General features: G+C 38.9%; 1 protein-coding gene across 1 annotated transcript; it reads left to right on the forward strand.

The window, feature by feature from the left end:
* The first annotated feature begins 1,460 nt into the window (after window positions 1-1,460).
* Window positions 1,461-18,733, forward strand: LOC308605002 (protein-lysine methyltransferase METTL21E). Its single transcript, XM_081214668.1, has 5 exons — window positions 1,461-1,721; window positions 2,680-2,759; window positions 13,499-13,665; window positions 14,775-14,892; window positions 17,655-18,733. Exons 1-5 carry the CDS (start codon window positions 1,675-1,677, stop codon window positions 18,056-18,058), a joined length of 816 nt encoding a protein of 271 aa, XP_081070794.1. The 5' UTR covers window positions 1,461-1,674; the 3' UTR covers window positions 18,059-18,733.
* The last annotated feature ends 227 nt before the right edge of the window (window positions 18,734-18,960 follow it).

Genomic DNA, 18,960 nt, shown 5'->3' on the forward strand with positions numbered 1-18,960 from the left:
GTCTTTGTAAGTCTTTGTAAGACTCCATCTCCTAGTTTCCTCCCATTCCTAAAAAGTAGTTTTCCAGGGATACTAACTGTCTGCTGGCATGTTTCTCTCATCTTTTGAGCTTTGCTCTGTTTTTAGCCACATTATGCTTAGAAAATTAGCATCTCGCCCTAAACATCTTACTGTGCAAATACCTTGAATGAAAAGTCAGTGCTGAGTGTCAGGCTTACTTCTCTGTCCCTTCTTTCTGTGATCTTGGGCTCCCAATTCCTGGCAGCCTCACAGGCTCCAAACACTATTCCCTTGTCTCCCTAGCTAAAGCTCTCATGGTGTCCTTTCTTGTGTTCCTCTCTTGGGCTTCTCACCCCTTTACACCAATAATCAGCAAAAGCATGGAATTCTTGGCTGCTTTGGAAGCTGTCTGTTGCCTTGTAACAGGTGTGTGTGTGTGTGTGTGTGTGTGTGTGTGTGTGTAAAATGTGCTTTTCTAGTTATACTGGGAGGCAGAAGTCTCTGTGTACTTCTTTTTAACCGTTCAATGAAACTGAAATAATCATTGTCATTATGTCGGTTTAGATGATTGATTTAGATATTCTGCCTCTTAGGAAATCCAGCACTGAGGTTTCTTGATCTTTTAAATAACTTGTGGGAGAAGACAGGTGGTTTTTATGTTCCAAATAATTCTTAATTCTTGTTTTAAAAAGACCCAAATAAGGGAGTGTGTCCTCTGCCCAGAATTAGCTGCCTATGAATAGTTGTTTTCATCATTTAGGATTTTGCAGTTTCCAGGATGTTTTTTACCTAACATATTCATCTCACAAATAGATATTATGTACCTTTTATGTCTCTGCTTTATAGATGAGGAAGCCAAGAAACACACTAAGTCAATGCCTAAAAATCACAGGCTGATTATTGACAGGAATGACTAAAATCAGGCTCCCAGACCACTAGTCCTGTCCGATACATTAACGTGGCCTCCGTCCATCATGGTATGTGAAGTATTTCTTAGAAGCTGTACCCACACTCCTAAGTTTAACTTTACAATATTGCTCGATTTCATTACCTGTAATAACTTCTTATTCAGGCTATTTTCAGTGATCGGGGGAATTAATTCGTACTCTGAGATGCAGCCCTAAATGCACATGAGCAGGTGCACAGGCGACATACACCCTCAGCCTTCCTATTCACTCTGAGTAGGAAGGAACTGTGGAAATATAATTCCTGCGTCCAGATCACTGCTGCACACACACTCTCAAACATTCTGGTGTGGTCGTCTGATTCTAAAAATAGTGTTTGCACCCAGACAGGTGACCTGAAAAACACATGGCCTCCGTTTCACTGGACGTCATAGCTGTGGACTCACATAACTCCTGGCATCAAAGTTAAAAATAATCGCTTTGCCCCGATAACCTTCACTCACTTGCAGGAATAGTTTTTACTTTACCTGTTGGCCCTTGCTCTGTTCACGAGACGCTCACATGGAATGTGCCTACTTACTTTCTTCAACCCCCTTATTTATGGGCGTTCCAACTGCACTGCTATATGATCAGAGGCTGTGAAGCTGCAGCTGTCAGGATTAGTCCTCTGTGAGGACTCGCTGCCAGTGTGTACAGTAGTAACCTGCGTGCTTTGGTGCTCGCCTTTCAGGCACCATCAGAGGTCTCGTCAGCAAAGCAAAAGTTGTGGATGATACTTTTGAACCTTCTAGAGACTCAGCTAACTCCTATATATAGGTATGTCCAGACTTAACATTTAATAAATGTTGACCTTCAGGCAGGCACGTGTCATAAAGACTGCTTTCTTTAATGGAAGAGAAACTAAATTGGGAACAAAATGGCTGACCACTTGGGCTACTGTTTAGCCATGGAACCTTTGATTTTCCTCGTTTGTAAACTGTAGGGAAAATAATTTGTCTCCTGATTTACTGAGCATATTGTGAAGAAAAACGTGTTGATTATGAAATGTGTTTTGGGAGCCTTGGAAGAAAGGAATGAATATAAATTCATGATAGTACAGTGATTATTAAATGATTCAAAAACTGATACCTAGAACATCAAATTGTTGTTTTCCAAAGTTGGAATTACAGCTTGTTTAAGCTTATTCACATGATATGCTCTGCTTGAGAGGCATAAAATACTTGAATTTCTTTAATTTTAAATGTGTTTGCTGAGATGGTATGGATTTTTTTTTAAAGAAGAAGCTACTTAAAAAAACCATTTGGTGGTTGGGCTATTTGCCCCTGGGTACATGCTGATGACCACGGATGAGAGCGACTCTGCATCTATTACTATGTAGGAAGCTTTGTTTTAGATTAATGCTATGGTTTTCACTACACTGAATGAAACCCGTTCTCTCCCAATGTTTTAATCACCTCTTAAGTTTTAGGATCGCTCTCTGACTAGTCAGTATAAAGATGATGCCTTGCTTCATGATAGCTGAGGTGGTCTCTGGTGAAGAACATGTTTTCTTTTTCCAGGAGCTTCTAAAATTTCTGACCCTGAATTTTGGTTGTACTAGATAGATTGCGTTTCAGTGCACGCTTTTTAAAATCATGATTTATTAATAAGATATTTTAATATAATTTTCTCTGCTGTATTTGATGTTAAACTTTATTAGGTAAATATGAAAGCACTTAACACACATTTTGAATTAATTATTACCATTTGATATTTTAATGTATTATTTGCCTAGTTTTCAAGAAATGATCAAGAAAGCATCAATATATAGCCATCCCTTAGTTCATCGCTTAATGGATCTCAAAGCTCCAAAAGGTAAATTATTTTATGTTTCTTTATGTAATTTGGCCAATTCTAAGAAGACAAACAACAGAATGTAAATGTTTACCTTTGCAGTGTTCGCTGATGTCATAAAGAGAGCTAGGACTTGTATCAATTGCATATTATATCTTGGCTTGTGTTTGCTAGCCTGTAACTATCTCTAATAATGTTTAATGTCCCCTGCTATACCTGTAGGCCTGATGATATGTTAGAGCTAATTTTGACAGATAATAAATCAAATATATAGACTTGCTAGGTATTTAGAGTTTTGGTTTTTTTTTAATCTGGAAAAGTGGAATAAATTTTTCCCCAAGTGCTATACACTAAGTATATGATTGTGATTTCATGGTTATTTCTTTTCAGATAGGAAGATTGCAAGAGAGATAAAATAGTTTTATGTAAAACTAAAGGTTTTTACAAATGCTTCCATGAAAAAACCATGAAAAATGATTTTCAACTATAAAATATTTCTAGACTGTGCTTATGGTCCCTCTGATGTATTCATTAGAGGCAAATAATAATGTAGTTTGACCTCTTGTGGTAAGGAGAATTTAAGGTTGAATTCTACTTCCAGTGGAATTATTTGGAATTGACCCACTGTTTTTTACATCATCCTAAATATCAAGTATGACTTTGCATAGATTACATAATATAACTATCCCCACTGTCTTGAGATAAAAAGTGCAGACATATGCTCTTGACATAGACTAGAAGAATTATTGCCATGGTTTTGTAGAACAGTTGTAGTACAAATTTAATTATCCTGGCTTCTTTCTCTTTCTCCTTTACACTGTGGATATTTTCTAAGGACTAGAGTCCTGTTTTCTTCGCCTTTTTTAGGCATACCAGGTGGCCTCTACCTAGGTGAGCATGTCTTTAGGCCAAGAGAGCTGGGTGTATGCCCAGTGTTGGCAGCCTATGTGGCTTAAACATGTACGGTTTTGCTGTAGTAATTTTTGCAAATCTAAACATTTAAAGTCATAATCACTTAGAGAATCCAGCCATTTAGATGATTTGAATGAAGATGCAGTTTCTCTGCAGTTTATGAATAAAATGTCCTCATTATCATTACCATAATGCTTGGTTTCAACTTTGCATATGATAATTCGGCAAATTACAAAGGCTATGGAAGAAGTTCAAGGTAAGGTGGAGACAGAACTAACAAGAAAATAGTTTACAACACGAACAGACGCAGCCCCTAATCATCTACATTGTCAGCTGCAGCTTTAAAAATACATTCATAGGCACAGTGCTAAGGGGATTAAGTGTGTGCCACTGGGGCAGAGTCAGATTGCATTTTGTTGGAAAGGCTCCCACTAACCAGTAGAACACTCAGTTCTCAAGTACTGTAGGGTCGTGACTTTTCCTGTCCTGTTTATATTTAGTCATCTTGTGCTTGGAATGGAGCAAACCCACAGCCCAGTTCTTGTATTTCAACCCTGGCCTGAAGATCCAAAGAATTATAGGAGGTCACTTAGTTATGCACAGATTAAAGTTAGGACTGTAGTGGATGCTAAAAATTCCTCTGTCTATGGTTTCTAATGTTGCATTCTAATCTAAACCGTCTAAAACCTCATCCACGTTAACTATTCCGAATCTCTTAGGTTGCCTACTCTTGACAACGGCGGCTCTCTGGCTGTTAGCACAAGTAGCAGTGTGTTATAAAGGGCACTCCTCAGGGTCTGCAGCCTTGGAACGGGTTCGCACTAACCCGAGGCGCAGTGATTCCCATGCACAGTGACTCCCAGATCTGTCCTTCCAACTGCTCACTTGACGTCCTCCATCCTGCCTTGTGTTAGTTTGGTTCCTTCAGGAAGCAGATGCCAGAATGGGATTTAACGTGCGCGAGATTTATTGGAGGAAATGTCCGTGGAGGGTAAAGGGGGAAGGAGCAGGAGAAGGCTCCGGGTGGGCAGAGGCCGCATCACAGCTCTGAGAGAGTCTTGGGCGGGCCCGCGGAGAGTCAGCCCACAGAAGCTGCCCCCTGGATGAGCGTCCTCTGCAGCGGGAGAGGGGCCGGCTTAGAGGCAGCCCAGGGGAAGCCTGGCCTCCGAGGAGCCAGGGGAACCTGCTGCAGCACGTTCTCTTAATCCAAGCAGCACACCTCCGTAGCCAGCGTGCCAGATGGCAGATCCAGAGGCATTAAAAAATAATTTTCCTTTTGCAGATTTGCCCCTCCGCCTGTACTTTCTATCTCAGTTTATGGCAACATCATTTCTCCGGCTACCCCGAAACCTGGAATCATGCCAGTCTTTCCCCTTTCCCCACACCCATCACCATCACATCCCGTTGATCTTTCCCTCCTAATATGTTTCTCTACCCCTCACCCCCTGTTTGCAGCATCATCTTGATTATTTCTTCTCTTGACAGTTGTAACTGCCTTCTAACTGGCTTCCCCAACCCGGGGCTCGCTACCTTTCTTTATCCTCTCTAGTTCTTTCTCCACAGATACATGAACTTTTTAAAAGTTAACATCTTGTCACATTCTCCTCCTCCCTAAAATTCTTCAGTGCCTCAGTGTTTCCTATAGGATAAAATCGAGACTTCTTAGCATGACACACAGTGTTTTATCTCATGCTATGACCCCCACTTATCCTATATTCGAGTTCTCAGAGTTTCCCAAATTGGAAAATTGGTCAAGAGTCATTCGCCAGTGGGCTTCTGCACATGTAGATGCCTATGTACAGCATATCTTGCCTTCTCTTATATGACTTACAGACCCATAGTCATCAAGGCTCAGGTCATTCTTGGCTGAGCTCTCTGAGGCATGGAGCTTTCTCTTTCTGTTTTTGAGTTAACTAGTTAACTCTCTATTTGACCACTTATATGTTGCTCTGTCTTTGTATTCACAGTGCTCATGTACTCAGTAAATGAGGGAACGAATGAATTAGGTATAACTGAGGCCTAATGGCTGGACTTAAAATCTGCTCATTAGGGATGATCTTGTATTTCCAGCCACTAGTCAGTTGACTCTTTTCAGGACCAGGTACAATGTATTACTTAGGGATAGCACTGTCTTTCACAAGGATCTTCATAAATCTTTACAGAGTTGGATTAATGGAAAATATGGCTTTTATAAGCAACATTGCCTCAATATAGGAAGAAGGAAGTTTGAGTAATTCTATTGCTGCTTGAGAAACATACCAAACTAGAGTCTGGGTTAATATATTAATATACTAGTTGGAGTACTATAGCCGCATAATTACTAATGTGAAAATCATCCATCGACACGTTTTACATGTTTAAAAAGTAACCTGAATAAGTATCTGCTAGATAAGGCTAATAAATGTTCCATGTATTGAATAAAAATAACTCAAACGTGATTATCTGCCTCAGATATCTTCAAAACTCAGGGCTGAATGTCAAGTTTGAATGTCACTTATTGCGTCTTTTAAGGCACTGTTTGATTTCACGTGTGTTTGTATTACTTTGTTGAGGGCATCACTTTTCCAAAAAAATGCTGTAACGCATGGGCTTCTATGGGGCTTTACCGTTACAGATTTATAAAGTATTAATTCCCAGTATAATCCTGGGAAGGAGGCCGTGAGGTATCTAGTCATCCTCATTTTGCAGATGAGAAAACTGAGATTTACTGTTGAAGTAACGGTCACATAGCTAGAAATTTGGACCTTCGGGGACTGGACTCATCTTAAGACTCTCATTTTGGGGCTTTTTCTGTCTTATAAATTTTCATGTGGTTTTACTTTGAGCTTTAAAAAGTAAGGATTTTTAAATGGAGTTTTCATTTTGAAAAAAAAACAGAAACAAAAATGCCTGGGGCGTCTACCACTGCCTCAAGAGCTCACAAATTCACGCTTGGCTCCCAGACCCAGGGCTGCCGTCTCACTGCAGACTCTTGCATCTTTTGTCTAGATTATTATGTCTTCCCATTAGCTTCTACGTAGCCTCAGCTGCTGCTGCCAGAAGTCAGTTCTCAAATGCCAGTCTTGATTGTGTCAGTTCTTGTCCTAATGATTTTTATTGGCTCCTGTCCACCTTGTAGAAGAAAGGTAAACATTGCCCACAGGTCTGATCCCAGCCTGCTTTCTTCAGGTTTATTTTCTGCACCAGCTTGTACACCAGCTCCCCGGTCCTTCCAGGCTCTCAAGCTGGCTTCCACACCCTGGCAGTGTTGCATCTCCCTTGACTTTGCTTCCTTCCTTCTCTGCCTGGCAGCCTTCCCCTTCCCTCCACCTCAACTCAAATGTCTCCTCCTTGAGGATGCTTCTCCTGATTTGACCAAGCAGTGGTGCTTGCCATAGCACCTCAGAAATATTTCTTTTATTCCACTTATCACACTTCATTGGCATCTGTTTAGTTGTCTCTCCCCGGTACGATCCCAGCAGCAGGCTCCGAGTACGACTAGATTTGGTTCTGTTTTTTTCCCACTTGCATCCTGAGCAGTGTCAGTAAAAAAAATGAATTTTCTTTCTTTGGTAATTGTAGCTATCATTTGAGCCACGTGATGAAAGTTACAGCTTCTTTTTATTCTTGAAAGTACGTGGACATCCAGACAAAAAACATTCGTGAAAATGTCTCAAGAATTAGTTTCAACATAAGGGCTCGAGACCTTGACATTGCTGAGGCATTCAGAATTGTAGCTTTCAGGTTTACCTGTGACCATTCACTAATCTGAAAATATCTTTAACATCTTTAAAAAAAATTCTCTAGGTATTTCTAAGAAGCACATGACATTCATCTTTGAATAGAAGATTCGATTGAATGACAGTGTCTTTCATTTCGTTGAGGGGTTTTTACTTTAAATTTCACAGACAGGTTTCTGTGACAGCCCTCAAATGGAAGCTTGAATTCACTTGTCATAGCTATTAAAGGATTTTTTTTTCTTTTCATGTATTTCTGTGATTTGACCCTTCCATCTATTATTGCTGTTATTGACCTTAAAAGTATAAAAGAGAAGAATACAGACAGAGCCTCTATTTTTGAGGGCTTCTTACAATCCAGCCTTGGAAATCAATTCACTGTCGAATTTTCCTCTTAAGAAAAACATCATCGTGATGTGGCAGAATCTTGCTAATTTTTACTTCATACTTGAAACCCCTTTAATTCTCTGGAGAACAAGAGCACCTGGTAGATTTTATTCACTATCAGCAAAGATTTAATAGCAGGAAAATGGTGTTAAGCCTTTTTATGTATAAAAAAGCATTAAAATAGATAAGCCTAAGAGAGCAACATAATTATAATACTTTCTTGATTATGTTTTATTTATAATCTGTTTTAATATTTGTGTTCGATACTAAATTCATTAATAAAATAATATTCTAAGATTCTAGTGGATAGCTCTTATCTAATGGTATAGATATCAGAAGTTTTCTGATTTTCATGCTGGGAAACCAAATCCAACATTTTGTGTAACATTTCCTCATTTTAGTTATTTGTCCTGAGGCCTAAGTACTAGATAACAAGCAGAGAATATGTATGGAAAAATTATTCTTCAGAAGTGTACCTCAGAATTCCTTTGTGTGATAATGCTGTTAATTTTGGGGGAAAGTTGCTGTTCAAATCTTACCTAAAAACCAAAGAATATCCACTCATTCATTAACCTTCTCAAGATTCAATCCCATAATCAACAAATAACTAAGCATGCACTTTGAGGGGCCCACTCTTTGTGTATTATGTTTGGAGCATAGATGTCCCCTTGTTATTACAACAAGGTGACATTAGGGATGCCTTTGTAATAGTGCAGCTCTTTCTGTTAGATTCCTGTCCAATGGTTCTTGTCATCAACCTTGAAATGGGTGGTGATATTGCTGAAACACTAAACTTGTCTTTTGATTTAAATAAATAACTACGGTTAAGATTGTTACCTCAGGGAGTTCCCTAATGGTCCGGTGGTTAGGAGTCGGTGCTTTCACTGCGGTGGGCCCGGGTTCAATCCCTTGTCGGGGAATTAAGACCCTGCAAGCTGTGAGGCACAGCCAAAAAAAAATTCTTACCTCAAAATCTTTAAATAGAAGTTAATGCTGAAAAACAGCAAAGTTTTAAGATGGACATAATTGTTTGTGTACATTTGCTTTTAAAATCCAATGTATTACATCTAGACAAATTATTTCAAGTAACCAAGTTCAGTATTGGTTTCCTGCTATAAATTATGCTGTTTTTTATGAGTGTCTCTTCTTACAGAATGAGTGGAGTTACATAGTCTTTAAACTCAAAAGAGAATACTAAAACACTGTCAGTTAAATTTTTTTCAGCCTGATAATGTTTTCTAAAAGATATGTGGTCATCCTAGGTGTGTGACTAATTTCAAATGACCATGTATGATGGATAGAATTTTGTTCTTTTAGAGTGTATGTGCAATTAATAGTGGTTACTGTTGTTTCTTGAAATCTCTTGGAAGATTATTTTGGAGGGGTGTAAGTCATTTTTGATTATGTAATATATTCACGTGTATTTTTAATCTCATTTCTATATAGAAGTAAAGATGTCATTCTTTTAAAAAAAAGACTAGCTCTGTTTATTTAGAAAGATAGTGAAAAAATAGGAATCATTTGTTATTACACTGTAGTTGTTGGGACAGCAGCACTGATCTGGTCAACTAACCTCTAAAAGAAAGTGCAAAGTCGGAGATGTCAGTGTGGTAGCTGTAGATATTCACTGGCAAAGTTTTTATAACAATGATTGGAACTTTAGAAGATGCTCCTGGGATTTAGTGTACTCTATCATCTATTAATCCCCGATACCTTAGGTGACTTGTCAAAGAAGTGCTGCATTTACAAGGGGTTTGCAAGGAGGCCCCAGAGGGCACATTCAGCTAAAGGTCAAGGAAGCAATTAATGTTCTCTGCTTTTCCCTAAAGAACTTCCAGAGCAAAAGCTGCCCCTCCACCCCCCATCTTAGCAAGGCAAGTGAATCTAGTGAAATGAAAGTTAAAGTTCAAATAAAACATATTACCAATATTATTTGGTTCTTAGAGCTCTTCCTGTGAATGTGAATACGTGCCGTGGTTTAAGGAGAAATACAGTGAAATATATTAGGAGAGGTGACTCTTGCTGAAGACTATCCATCTTTCATCTCTTTGTTTTCTCTGCATCTCTGCCAAAGGTCAGTGTTTGTGGTGGTGATAGAGTGGGTGGTAGAGGGGGCCCCTCTGTGGCACGCACTGAGATTAGAGTCCTTTGGAGAATGCTTGGTTCTGTCTGGATCCTGTCAGGGCTCTGTGCAGGGATCACAGAATTTAGGACCAGAAATCATCTTGGCTGAATGTCCCTGCTGGATTGTGGCCACTGAAGGAATTTTCCAACAAGGGCCAACTTAATTTACCTCCATCTTTCCACTGTATTCCTCAAATGCTAGGAAATGATGTTATTGGAGCTCATAGGACAGTTTGACAACTACATCTTCCCTTAGGACTCAGAGACTCAAGACCCCTCGCTCCTGTTCTTGCTTCAGTGCCGTGGAGAAATTGGAAAGTCTCTTGAGGCCTTCGCTGACTTACATGGTGCATGTTCATCATCTCAGAAAGGCCCCACTGTTGTATGTATATCTGTCTGTATCTTGTCTCATTCATTCATTCATTCATCCATTCATCTATTCTTCTTTTACCCATTTCCTACTTCCTTTCCTTTTCCACCTCCCTCCTGGCAACCATTCTAGTGTGTTTGATGTGTATCTTTGATAAATATTTTCACGCATATCCGCTTAAGGACTTGTGTAAAAATTTGGGGGTGGGGGCAGGATTGCTGGGTTGTAGGACATTTGTATATTTAGTTTAACAAAATGCCTTAGATTGCTCTCCAGAATGACTGCAACATTCTGTATTCTCACCAGTGGTACCTGAGCTTCTGCCATCCCCACAAGCCCCCTATCACTCAGCACTGTCCAGCTTCTAATTTTTGTTAGTTTAATGAGTATAAGAGATACCTTGTTTTAATTTGTCCATATCTGAGTTGGAACATTTCCATGTTGCTCTGTGGCTTTTTTGGTTTCGTCTTCTGTAATCTGCCAGTTTATCTCCTTTGCTTATTTTTCATTGTGGTTACTATCTTTCTCCTTGCCAATTTGGAGGTTATACAGATTTCTTGTATATTCGAGATATTATCTCTTTTCAGTCTTAGACATTGTAGAAGATCTTCTCTCATCTGTCATCTTTTAATCTCATCCACACTTTTAATCTTCATTCACAGAATAGAAATCTTCACTTTTGATATAAGAATATTCATCACTTTTGGGTATTGCAGATTTTAAGAAGTTTCTCTCCTCCCTACTTTCACAAAGATATCATCTTATACTATTAAATTTTTTTCCCTCTTACATTTGGTCTTTAATCCCTCTGGAAACTGCCTTTATAAAAGATTTTACGTAGAGATCCAGTTTTATTTTTCTCCATATAATGTGGCAGCTAACCCACCCCCCCATCTACATGGGTTTGTCTCTGAGATACCTATTTTGCCCACTGGTCCATTTATCTCTTGCACCAATACCATACTGTTTTTGTTACTTGGCTTTGTGGTATACCTAAATATCTAATAAAGCAAATATTCTTCTACCTCTTATTCTTCTTTTGCAAAGTTAACTCTTTATGGATGTTTATTCTTCCATTTAAGTTTTGGAGTGAGTATATCAAGTTTCTTAAAAAAGCTAACTGGAATTATGATTGATATTGTATTGAATATATATGACATTTTTATAGTATTAAGTCACCCCATTTGTGCATAGAGCCTCTCTCCATTTATTCATATCATCTTTTATATCTTGTACTAAAAAATATTTCAAAACAGCAAGTATGAATTTGGGATTGCTGAATGTAATTTCAGCCTTGAGGTGTGTACAAGAATTTTGAAAGACGTGTTTAGAATGGCAGACATTTAACATATCATCTAGATGTAAGCAATGATTCTATTCTACTTGAAAATAAAGGACTGCAGCCCTAGATACTCTTATTGGTTAAGTTCTCTCTCAGGCAAGACTTTGCCCAGCTCAGCCTACCTCATGAGGGAGGTGGGAAGGGGGTATCAGCACACGAAGGCTGACATTTTAAGGCACAGCTACCCCTCACACTAGGAAAAACCATGGTCCAATCCACATTTTAAGCTGCTAATCAGATGAATGGCTTCTCCTCTCTTGCAAGGAGGAGCTAGTAAGGGACTAGAAAAGGAGGAAGACATGGGAAAATGTGCCAGAGTGTTCTAATGTATAACCTCATCTGTTTCCTGGATTATTCCCCAACTAGGGCTGTTCAAAGAAGCCTCTTCATCTTTAAGCTCCCAGTCCCTTCTTTGGAGTAACAGTCTTACTTTCTCAGTTCACAGTGATGTCACCATTCTGCGGTAAATACCTCTAATCTATAATTTATCCTCCATGTATAGATACATAGACTCCACATCACATTGTTACCATTTTCTTTAATTTTTTTTTGTGTGTGTGAGAGAACATTTAAGATCTACTCTCTTAGCAAATTTCAAGTATACAACACATTAACTGTAGTCATGGTGCTGTACATTAGATCTCCAGCACTTATTCATCTTACAAACTTCGTACCCTTTGACCTACATCTCTGCATTTCCCCCACCCCCTGCCCCGGTAACCACCATTCTACTCACTGCTTCTACAAGTAACTATAGAATTTTCAATCAAATACCCCACAATCCAATATTTTTGTTTATGTGGTGATCTTGTTTTATCATTTAGTTTCATGACCAAAATATAATAACAGTTACAATGACAATAATTATAATAATTTATTGAACTCTATGTAACAAAGTGCTAAGCACTTTATATACATCATCTCATTTAAATCTTCCAACACTATTTGATGTAGGTTCTTTTATCTTTCACATTTTACAAACAGGGAAATGGAGGCTTAGAGAGAGGTGTGTATCTTGCTCCATAACTAGTTTCTGAATTCTTAGAGGCAACTGGATTTTTAAAAATTATATCATAGCTTTTTAATAGTGCAGATAGGGGCTTTGGAGCAACCAAAAAGGAGCTCAAATTGTGGCTCCTTCATTTACAATTTGCATGAGCTTGGTCAAGCTGACAAAGCCCTCTGAGTCTTAGTTTCATTATCTGTAAAAGTGCAAATAGTAATGCCTACCTCACAAAGTTGTTGCAAAAATTTCGAGAAATATTATATACATATCTACCATGGTCTGGCCTGTGAAGTGTGTGCTCAGTAATTGGTGGTTGATGTTGCTTATGAAACCTATGCAATATTGTGGATGTTAAGATGCCATGAGTTGTCACCAAATAATAATATAAAATAAGTAATAATAAAATAACACAAGGGTATATTGTTGGGTGGTATCAAATGTCTTTTGTCTGGATAAAGGCAGGTCATAAAAGATCTGCTACTATTCCATTATTCAAATAACTGGAATCGCACCGTGTAGCCAATACGAATAGTTGAGATCTTAGATTCCATCACCAATCTTTCTTTTGCTCTGTGAATAGATTGGTAGCCTTTAAAATACATTGCTTTTTAAAAAAGTATATCAGTTATTGTTTATTTCACATAGCATTGCAGAAATGTCTAATGGTGATTTCAACCTCAGTGAAAATCAGAAGGATGTTGCTATCCTGATGTATGAAATATTAGCTTCTGTTAAGAGTTATTTTCAAATAGCTTACCTTACTATTATTATGTTGCACCTAAAATCAGTGCCTATTCAAAAGCAACTTAGCATAAGTAGAGATGCTGCACCTCCATCAGGTTCTCCTTTGCTATGGTTTAGTACCACAACCACTGCCTTTTTTTTTTTTTCCCCTCCTTTCAGAGAACAGAGAAGCTGATGATGACAGGAAAGTGGTTGCAGAGATCATGCAGAGGTGTTTTGTTCCAGCTTTTGTAACAGCCATCTCCTGGGAGGGATTTCATTTCGTTGGTCATGAGATTCGGATTACTGAAGCCATGGATTGTTACGGTGCTATTGTTTGGCCATCGGTATGAATTCATACAAAGTTTGCTGCATTTCAATGAGTTCTCATCCAGTGTTGTTCGTTATTATATACTGTTTGGAAGGAGAAAGGAGACTCCATGGTTCTCTTTTGTGACCTCAAACAACACTAAAATTTAGAAATCACGAAATTGGGAAGATGCTTTTACCAATGAATTCTATTTCTGATTTGTAGCATTAATAAAGAGTGTTGTTTACACCTTCAGTTTTTTGTGACGATAAGTCACAGAAGTTTAGAATAGTAAACATTTTAATTTCCCATTTAACTCGTTCCATTTGAGTTAAACAATTATAATGAAATCTGTTTCAGTCTCAACACGCAGAATATTCTAAAAGGCCACCACTTATTTATCAATTGTCCTATGAAGGGTGCAGAACCCCTCCCTCCACTGTCTGCCTCAATCCCAAACACACACTTCTTTTTTTTTCTTTTATAAATTTATTTATTTTTGGCTACGTTGGGTCTTTGTTGCTGTGCGCAGGCTTTCTCTAGTTGTGGCGAGCGGGGGCTACTCTTCGTTGCCGTGCATGGGCTTCTCATTGCGGTGGCTTCTCTTGTTGCGGAGCATGGGCTCTAGGCATGCGGGCTTCAGTAGTTGCGGCACGCGGGCTCAGTGGTTGTGGCTCGCGGGCTGTAGAGCGCAGGCTCAGTAGTTGTGTCGCATGGGCTTAGTTGTTCCGCGGCATGTGGGATCTTCCCGGACCAGGGCTCAAACCTGTGTCCCCTGCATTGGCAGGTGGATTCTTAACCACTGCGCCACCAGGGAAGCCGCACACACTTCTTTAAAATGACTGTTATTATTAGAAATTGCTTCCTTTAAGGATAATCAAGCCTAAGTAACTGAACTCTATATTCTTAGTTCTCTTTTCTCCCCAACAATCCCCAAGGACTTTTCCTATCCTAAGTGTTGAACCTATTGAAGGATGTACTTCTGTGGATAATTTTCTGTAGTGATGTGTATGGATGCACACATGCACTCACATGGGCTCATATACATATCATACCGTTCGTGGGGTATTTATCTAATAGAGTTTAATTTTACTTTCTGTGACTACTTGCCAAGCACTACTTTTTTCTTTCTTTGAATTTTCTTAGGCCCTTGTTCTCTGCTATTTTCTGGAAACAAACGTAAAGCAGTATAACATGGTTGACAAAAATGTGATTGAAATTGGAGCTGGAACAGGGTTAGTCTCCATCGTGGCGAGTTTACTTGGTAAGCAGGTGTTTTTGATTGAGTGGGATCAGAGAATTCCATGATCCTGTATCATTAGTTGCATTTACTATCCAGTTTACTATGACCTGGGCCTATTTTTAACCCCTTAATTTGTTGAATGAGCTTTATCAGGAGACTGATGTTAAAGCCACCCATTTGGTTTTCTGGGAAGCTGGATTTTTATCCTGGCTAACTGGGACGTGCACCCCAGCATCCTGACTGCTGGAGGACGTGTGAAATACTAGGCATAGGCAGAGCTGACTGACTATGCGGACTCAGACGATCTTTATTTAAATTTTAGCCCCATTTCAACATTTCCAAGTGCTTGTATATTCCTTTTGGGTTTTGAAGTCCTATGCTTTTATGAAAAAACATCTGTTAGAATAGAGAAAGAGTGTGAGAAATCACGTCTGCTTCTAAGTTTAGGCGTTTGTCCATCAATTAATTTTCTCAGTTATTTCCATTTTTCTTTTGCAATCCCTTGTTCTTTCACCAGCATCTTCTTTTCCAACTAAATGTGTGATTGTCTATATGTATGCCTGACCCTGCTTCAGTTCAATCTTTTTTGTTGTTGTTATCTATTTCATGGCCTTAATTTAGCTGCCTTCTCTGATGTGTGCTACCCAAATCTGTCTTGATTTCCTTGATTTTCGGAAGTGCACACCTGCCACCCTAAAATCTTGAGAGGAATTCAAGATTTAGCAATTTACAACTTTCTAAACGCTGGGGAAATATAAGACCCTTGAAGTCCTCTCCAAATATATTTTTTAGATTGCTCTGTCCTGATATTGCTTTCTAAAGTCACCATTCCATTTAGTATGGACAGTGTCAGAGGCACATTGGATTTATACCTGAAGGCTTCCTCATTTAAGAGCAGAATTTGTGTTTCGGGAAGTCGTTCATTCATTAAAAAGAACTAAAAAATATTTTTTATTGGAGTATAATTGCTTTACAATATGTTAGTTTCTGCTGTACAACAAAGTGAATCAGCTATACGTATACATATATCTTCTCCCTCTTGGACCTCCCTGCCCCCCATCCCACCCATCTAGGTCATCACAGAGCACTGAGCTGAGCTCCCTGTGCTATAGTGCAGGTTCCTACTATTTATTTTACACATGGTAGTGTATTTATGTCAAACCTAATCCCCCAATTCATCCCACCCTCCCCTTCCCCACTGTGTCCACATGTCTGTTCTCTACGTCTGTGTCTCTATTCCTGCCCTGGAACTAGGTTCACCTGTACCGTTTTTCTAGATTCCACATATATGTGTTAATATACAATATTTGTTTTTCCCTTTCTCGCTTACTTCACTCTGTATGACAGACTCTAGGTCCATTCACATCTCTACAAATGACCCGATTTCATTCCTTTTTATGGCTGAGTAATATTACACTGTACATATGTGCCACATCTTCTTTATCCATTCATCTGTCAGTGGACCTCTAGGTTGCTATCAAGACCTGGCTATTGTAAATAGTGCTGCAATGAACATTGGGGTGCATGTGTCTTTTTGAATTATGGTTTGATCCTTTTGGTCTGCTCCTGTAACTTAAAACAAATATCAAAAGGTGGAAACTTTGTTTAGTCAGTGATGATATTTACCTCTCTAGACACAAAGATCTTAATAGTCAGATAGTTTCTATTCCTATGGGCAGGGTCGGGGGACAGAAGGGGTCATTCCTTATCTTGGGATTTTAAAAAGATTTGTGAAAAATGATAGACCCACCCACCCCACTAGAATGTAGAGATTCATATCTCTATGATTCTACCAATGAAATGCTTATTTTCCTCCCATTTTAATATTTTCCAGAAAATACAGTCAGTGGCCAGAGAAACTTGCCATCTTGGGTGAAGAGTGGGCTCTAAACTGGTCTGGGCTGAACTAGACTTTCCTTCCAGTTCTGCTTTCATGTCTGATGATGTAGAATCAGCCAGTCCTAGGCTTATTTACACATTGTTTTCAGCCTCTGCTACTGCTCAAAGTTCACTTTAAGGGCCAAATTTTATTGGTTTTTGCTTTCTGATTTCTTCCTGACAATGACCACCAGTATTCACTTTTACCTCAGGGATTGTTTATATCTTCTTCATCTGAGCATTCTGTCCTGTGTCTATGATGTTTGGTTGTATGCACACTATATGTGGGTTGTAGCTAGGTTTTAACATCTCTTAATGGGAAGAGACAGACTTATAATGGGGTCAAGCCGAAAACATGGGCATGAACATGGGTGTCCTGATACTTTCCATGTAATGACATTGAAAAGTCTTCTCTCCTCCCTCCATTTCTCACACTTGAGCACTTCCTGGTCAACGATAGGATGCCCAGTGTTATATACACCCGTTTGGTCTCACATGACTGGGGCTCGGACTTCTTTTAGTGAAGAACCCTTTCATCTTTCAATTGTGACATCTGATTGTTCCAATGAGGGTACCAAATACTTTGAATTTCCCTTTCTCTTGATTTTTTAAGTAGATAAATAGAAAATAACAGCAACAATAACAAAACAAGACAGACAAAAAACCAGGAGAACAGAAAAGTGCAACAGAGTGCAGAAGTTCCTGGGGAATCTAGTTGTTTTTAAGGGGAGGCATAAAGGTGCCTTAGCATCCATTTTGAAGGGATTTCCCTCCTGTGTGTACTGACCAGTCCTTGACATGAGGTTAGCATTTGTGCAGAATTGCAAAGTGCATGGTGGCTTGAAACATAATTGCTTTACCTTATCCCATGAAGGTTACTTTTCCTACTGTCCTTTGTTTCCCAGGTGCACACGTGACTGCCACAGATTTACCTGAGTTACTTGGAAACCTGCAATATAATATTTCCCAAAACACCAAAATGAAATGTAAGCATTTGCCTCAGGTTAAAGAGCTCTCCTGGGGTGTAGCTTTAGACAAGAACTTTCCCAAGGCTTCCAGCAACTTTGACTACATCCTGGCGGCCGATGTTGTCTATGCTCATCCATTTCTGGAAGAACTCCTCATTACCTTTGACCATCTGTGCAAAGAAACCACCGTCATCCTCTGGGTCATGAAATTCAGGTTGGAGAAGGAAAATAAATTTGTAGATAGATTTAAGGAGTTGTTTAACCTGGAGGAGATTTCCAGTTTCCCTAGCCTGAATATTAAGTTGTATAAAGCTATGAAGAAAAATTGGAGGAGTGCATGATATCCTCAGAGGAGGACTTGGGAAGGGAAGGCAATTTCTAGTGATTATTATTGCTTTAACAAAGAACCTGGATGATCTGATATAGCTGACTTTCCCAAGAGGACACACACACACACACACATGTGCACACGTGCCTTGCCCCAGACAGGGATTTTCCCAGATATAGCACACACGTGTATAGGATGGCAAAGCCATTCTGTGTGGTAGGTAATTGGTTAGGATAATGTCTGCTTTTCTTATCTTTCTGTAGTACCATTTAAATTATTATCATCTTAATAAATGGTGCAATTATTGTTAATGTGTAACTGTAGAATGATGGTTTTTAATAATGGTATGTCTAAAATGTTTTAAACATAAGCTTATGTGATCCTTTCTTTAGAACTAATGAAATGGACTATAGTGGGCTCTACAAATAAATCTGAATAGGTAGACATAGAATGTAATGGTCAGTGTTAGACTACTGTGGCTTCATTAGTGCCAGCTTATTGGTGATCTGTCTTCTCTGCTTGGCAGGGTGGGTCTCCAGCACACCCTCTGAAATCAATCAAGCTGGTGGATTCGAGGTTACAGGCAAGGACATTTCACTCCAGTAAATGAAAAATGAATGGAAGAAAACATAAAAGCAGTTGAGATTTTGGAGGAGTCATTGTTTTATTTTTAGGCCAAGTACAGTTATTCTGCATCACAGAAAGAGAAATAAATATAAAAATTTTCCATGTGTATAAAAATACACATGAAAAGATTTCAGTCTCTAATCTCAAATAACCAGACATATGGCTGGTTTTAAAGTTTAAAGCTCTTCTGATAAACATATAGAGACCTAGATATTTGAAATCCTATGTGCTTTTTTTTTTTGCAAGGACCTTAGAGATTAGAATGAAGTCTGAAGTAATTAAAGTCAG

Source organism: Mesoplodon bidens (genome assembly GCF_964165515.1).
Source record: "Mesoplodon bidens genome assembly, chromosome: 17".
Classification (NCBI taxonomy): domain Eukaryota; kingdom Metazoa; phylum Chordata; class Mammalia; order Artiodactyla; family Ziphiidae; genus Mesoplodon; species Mesoplodon bidens.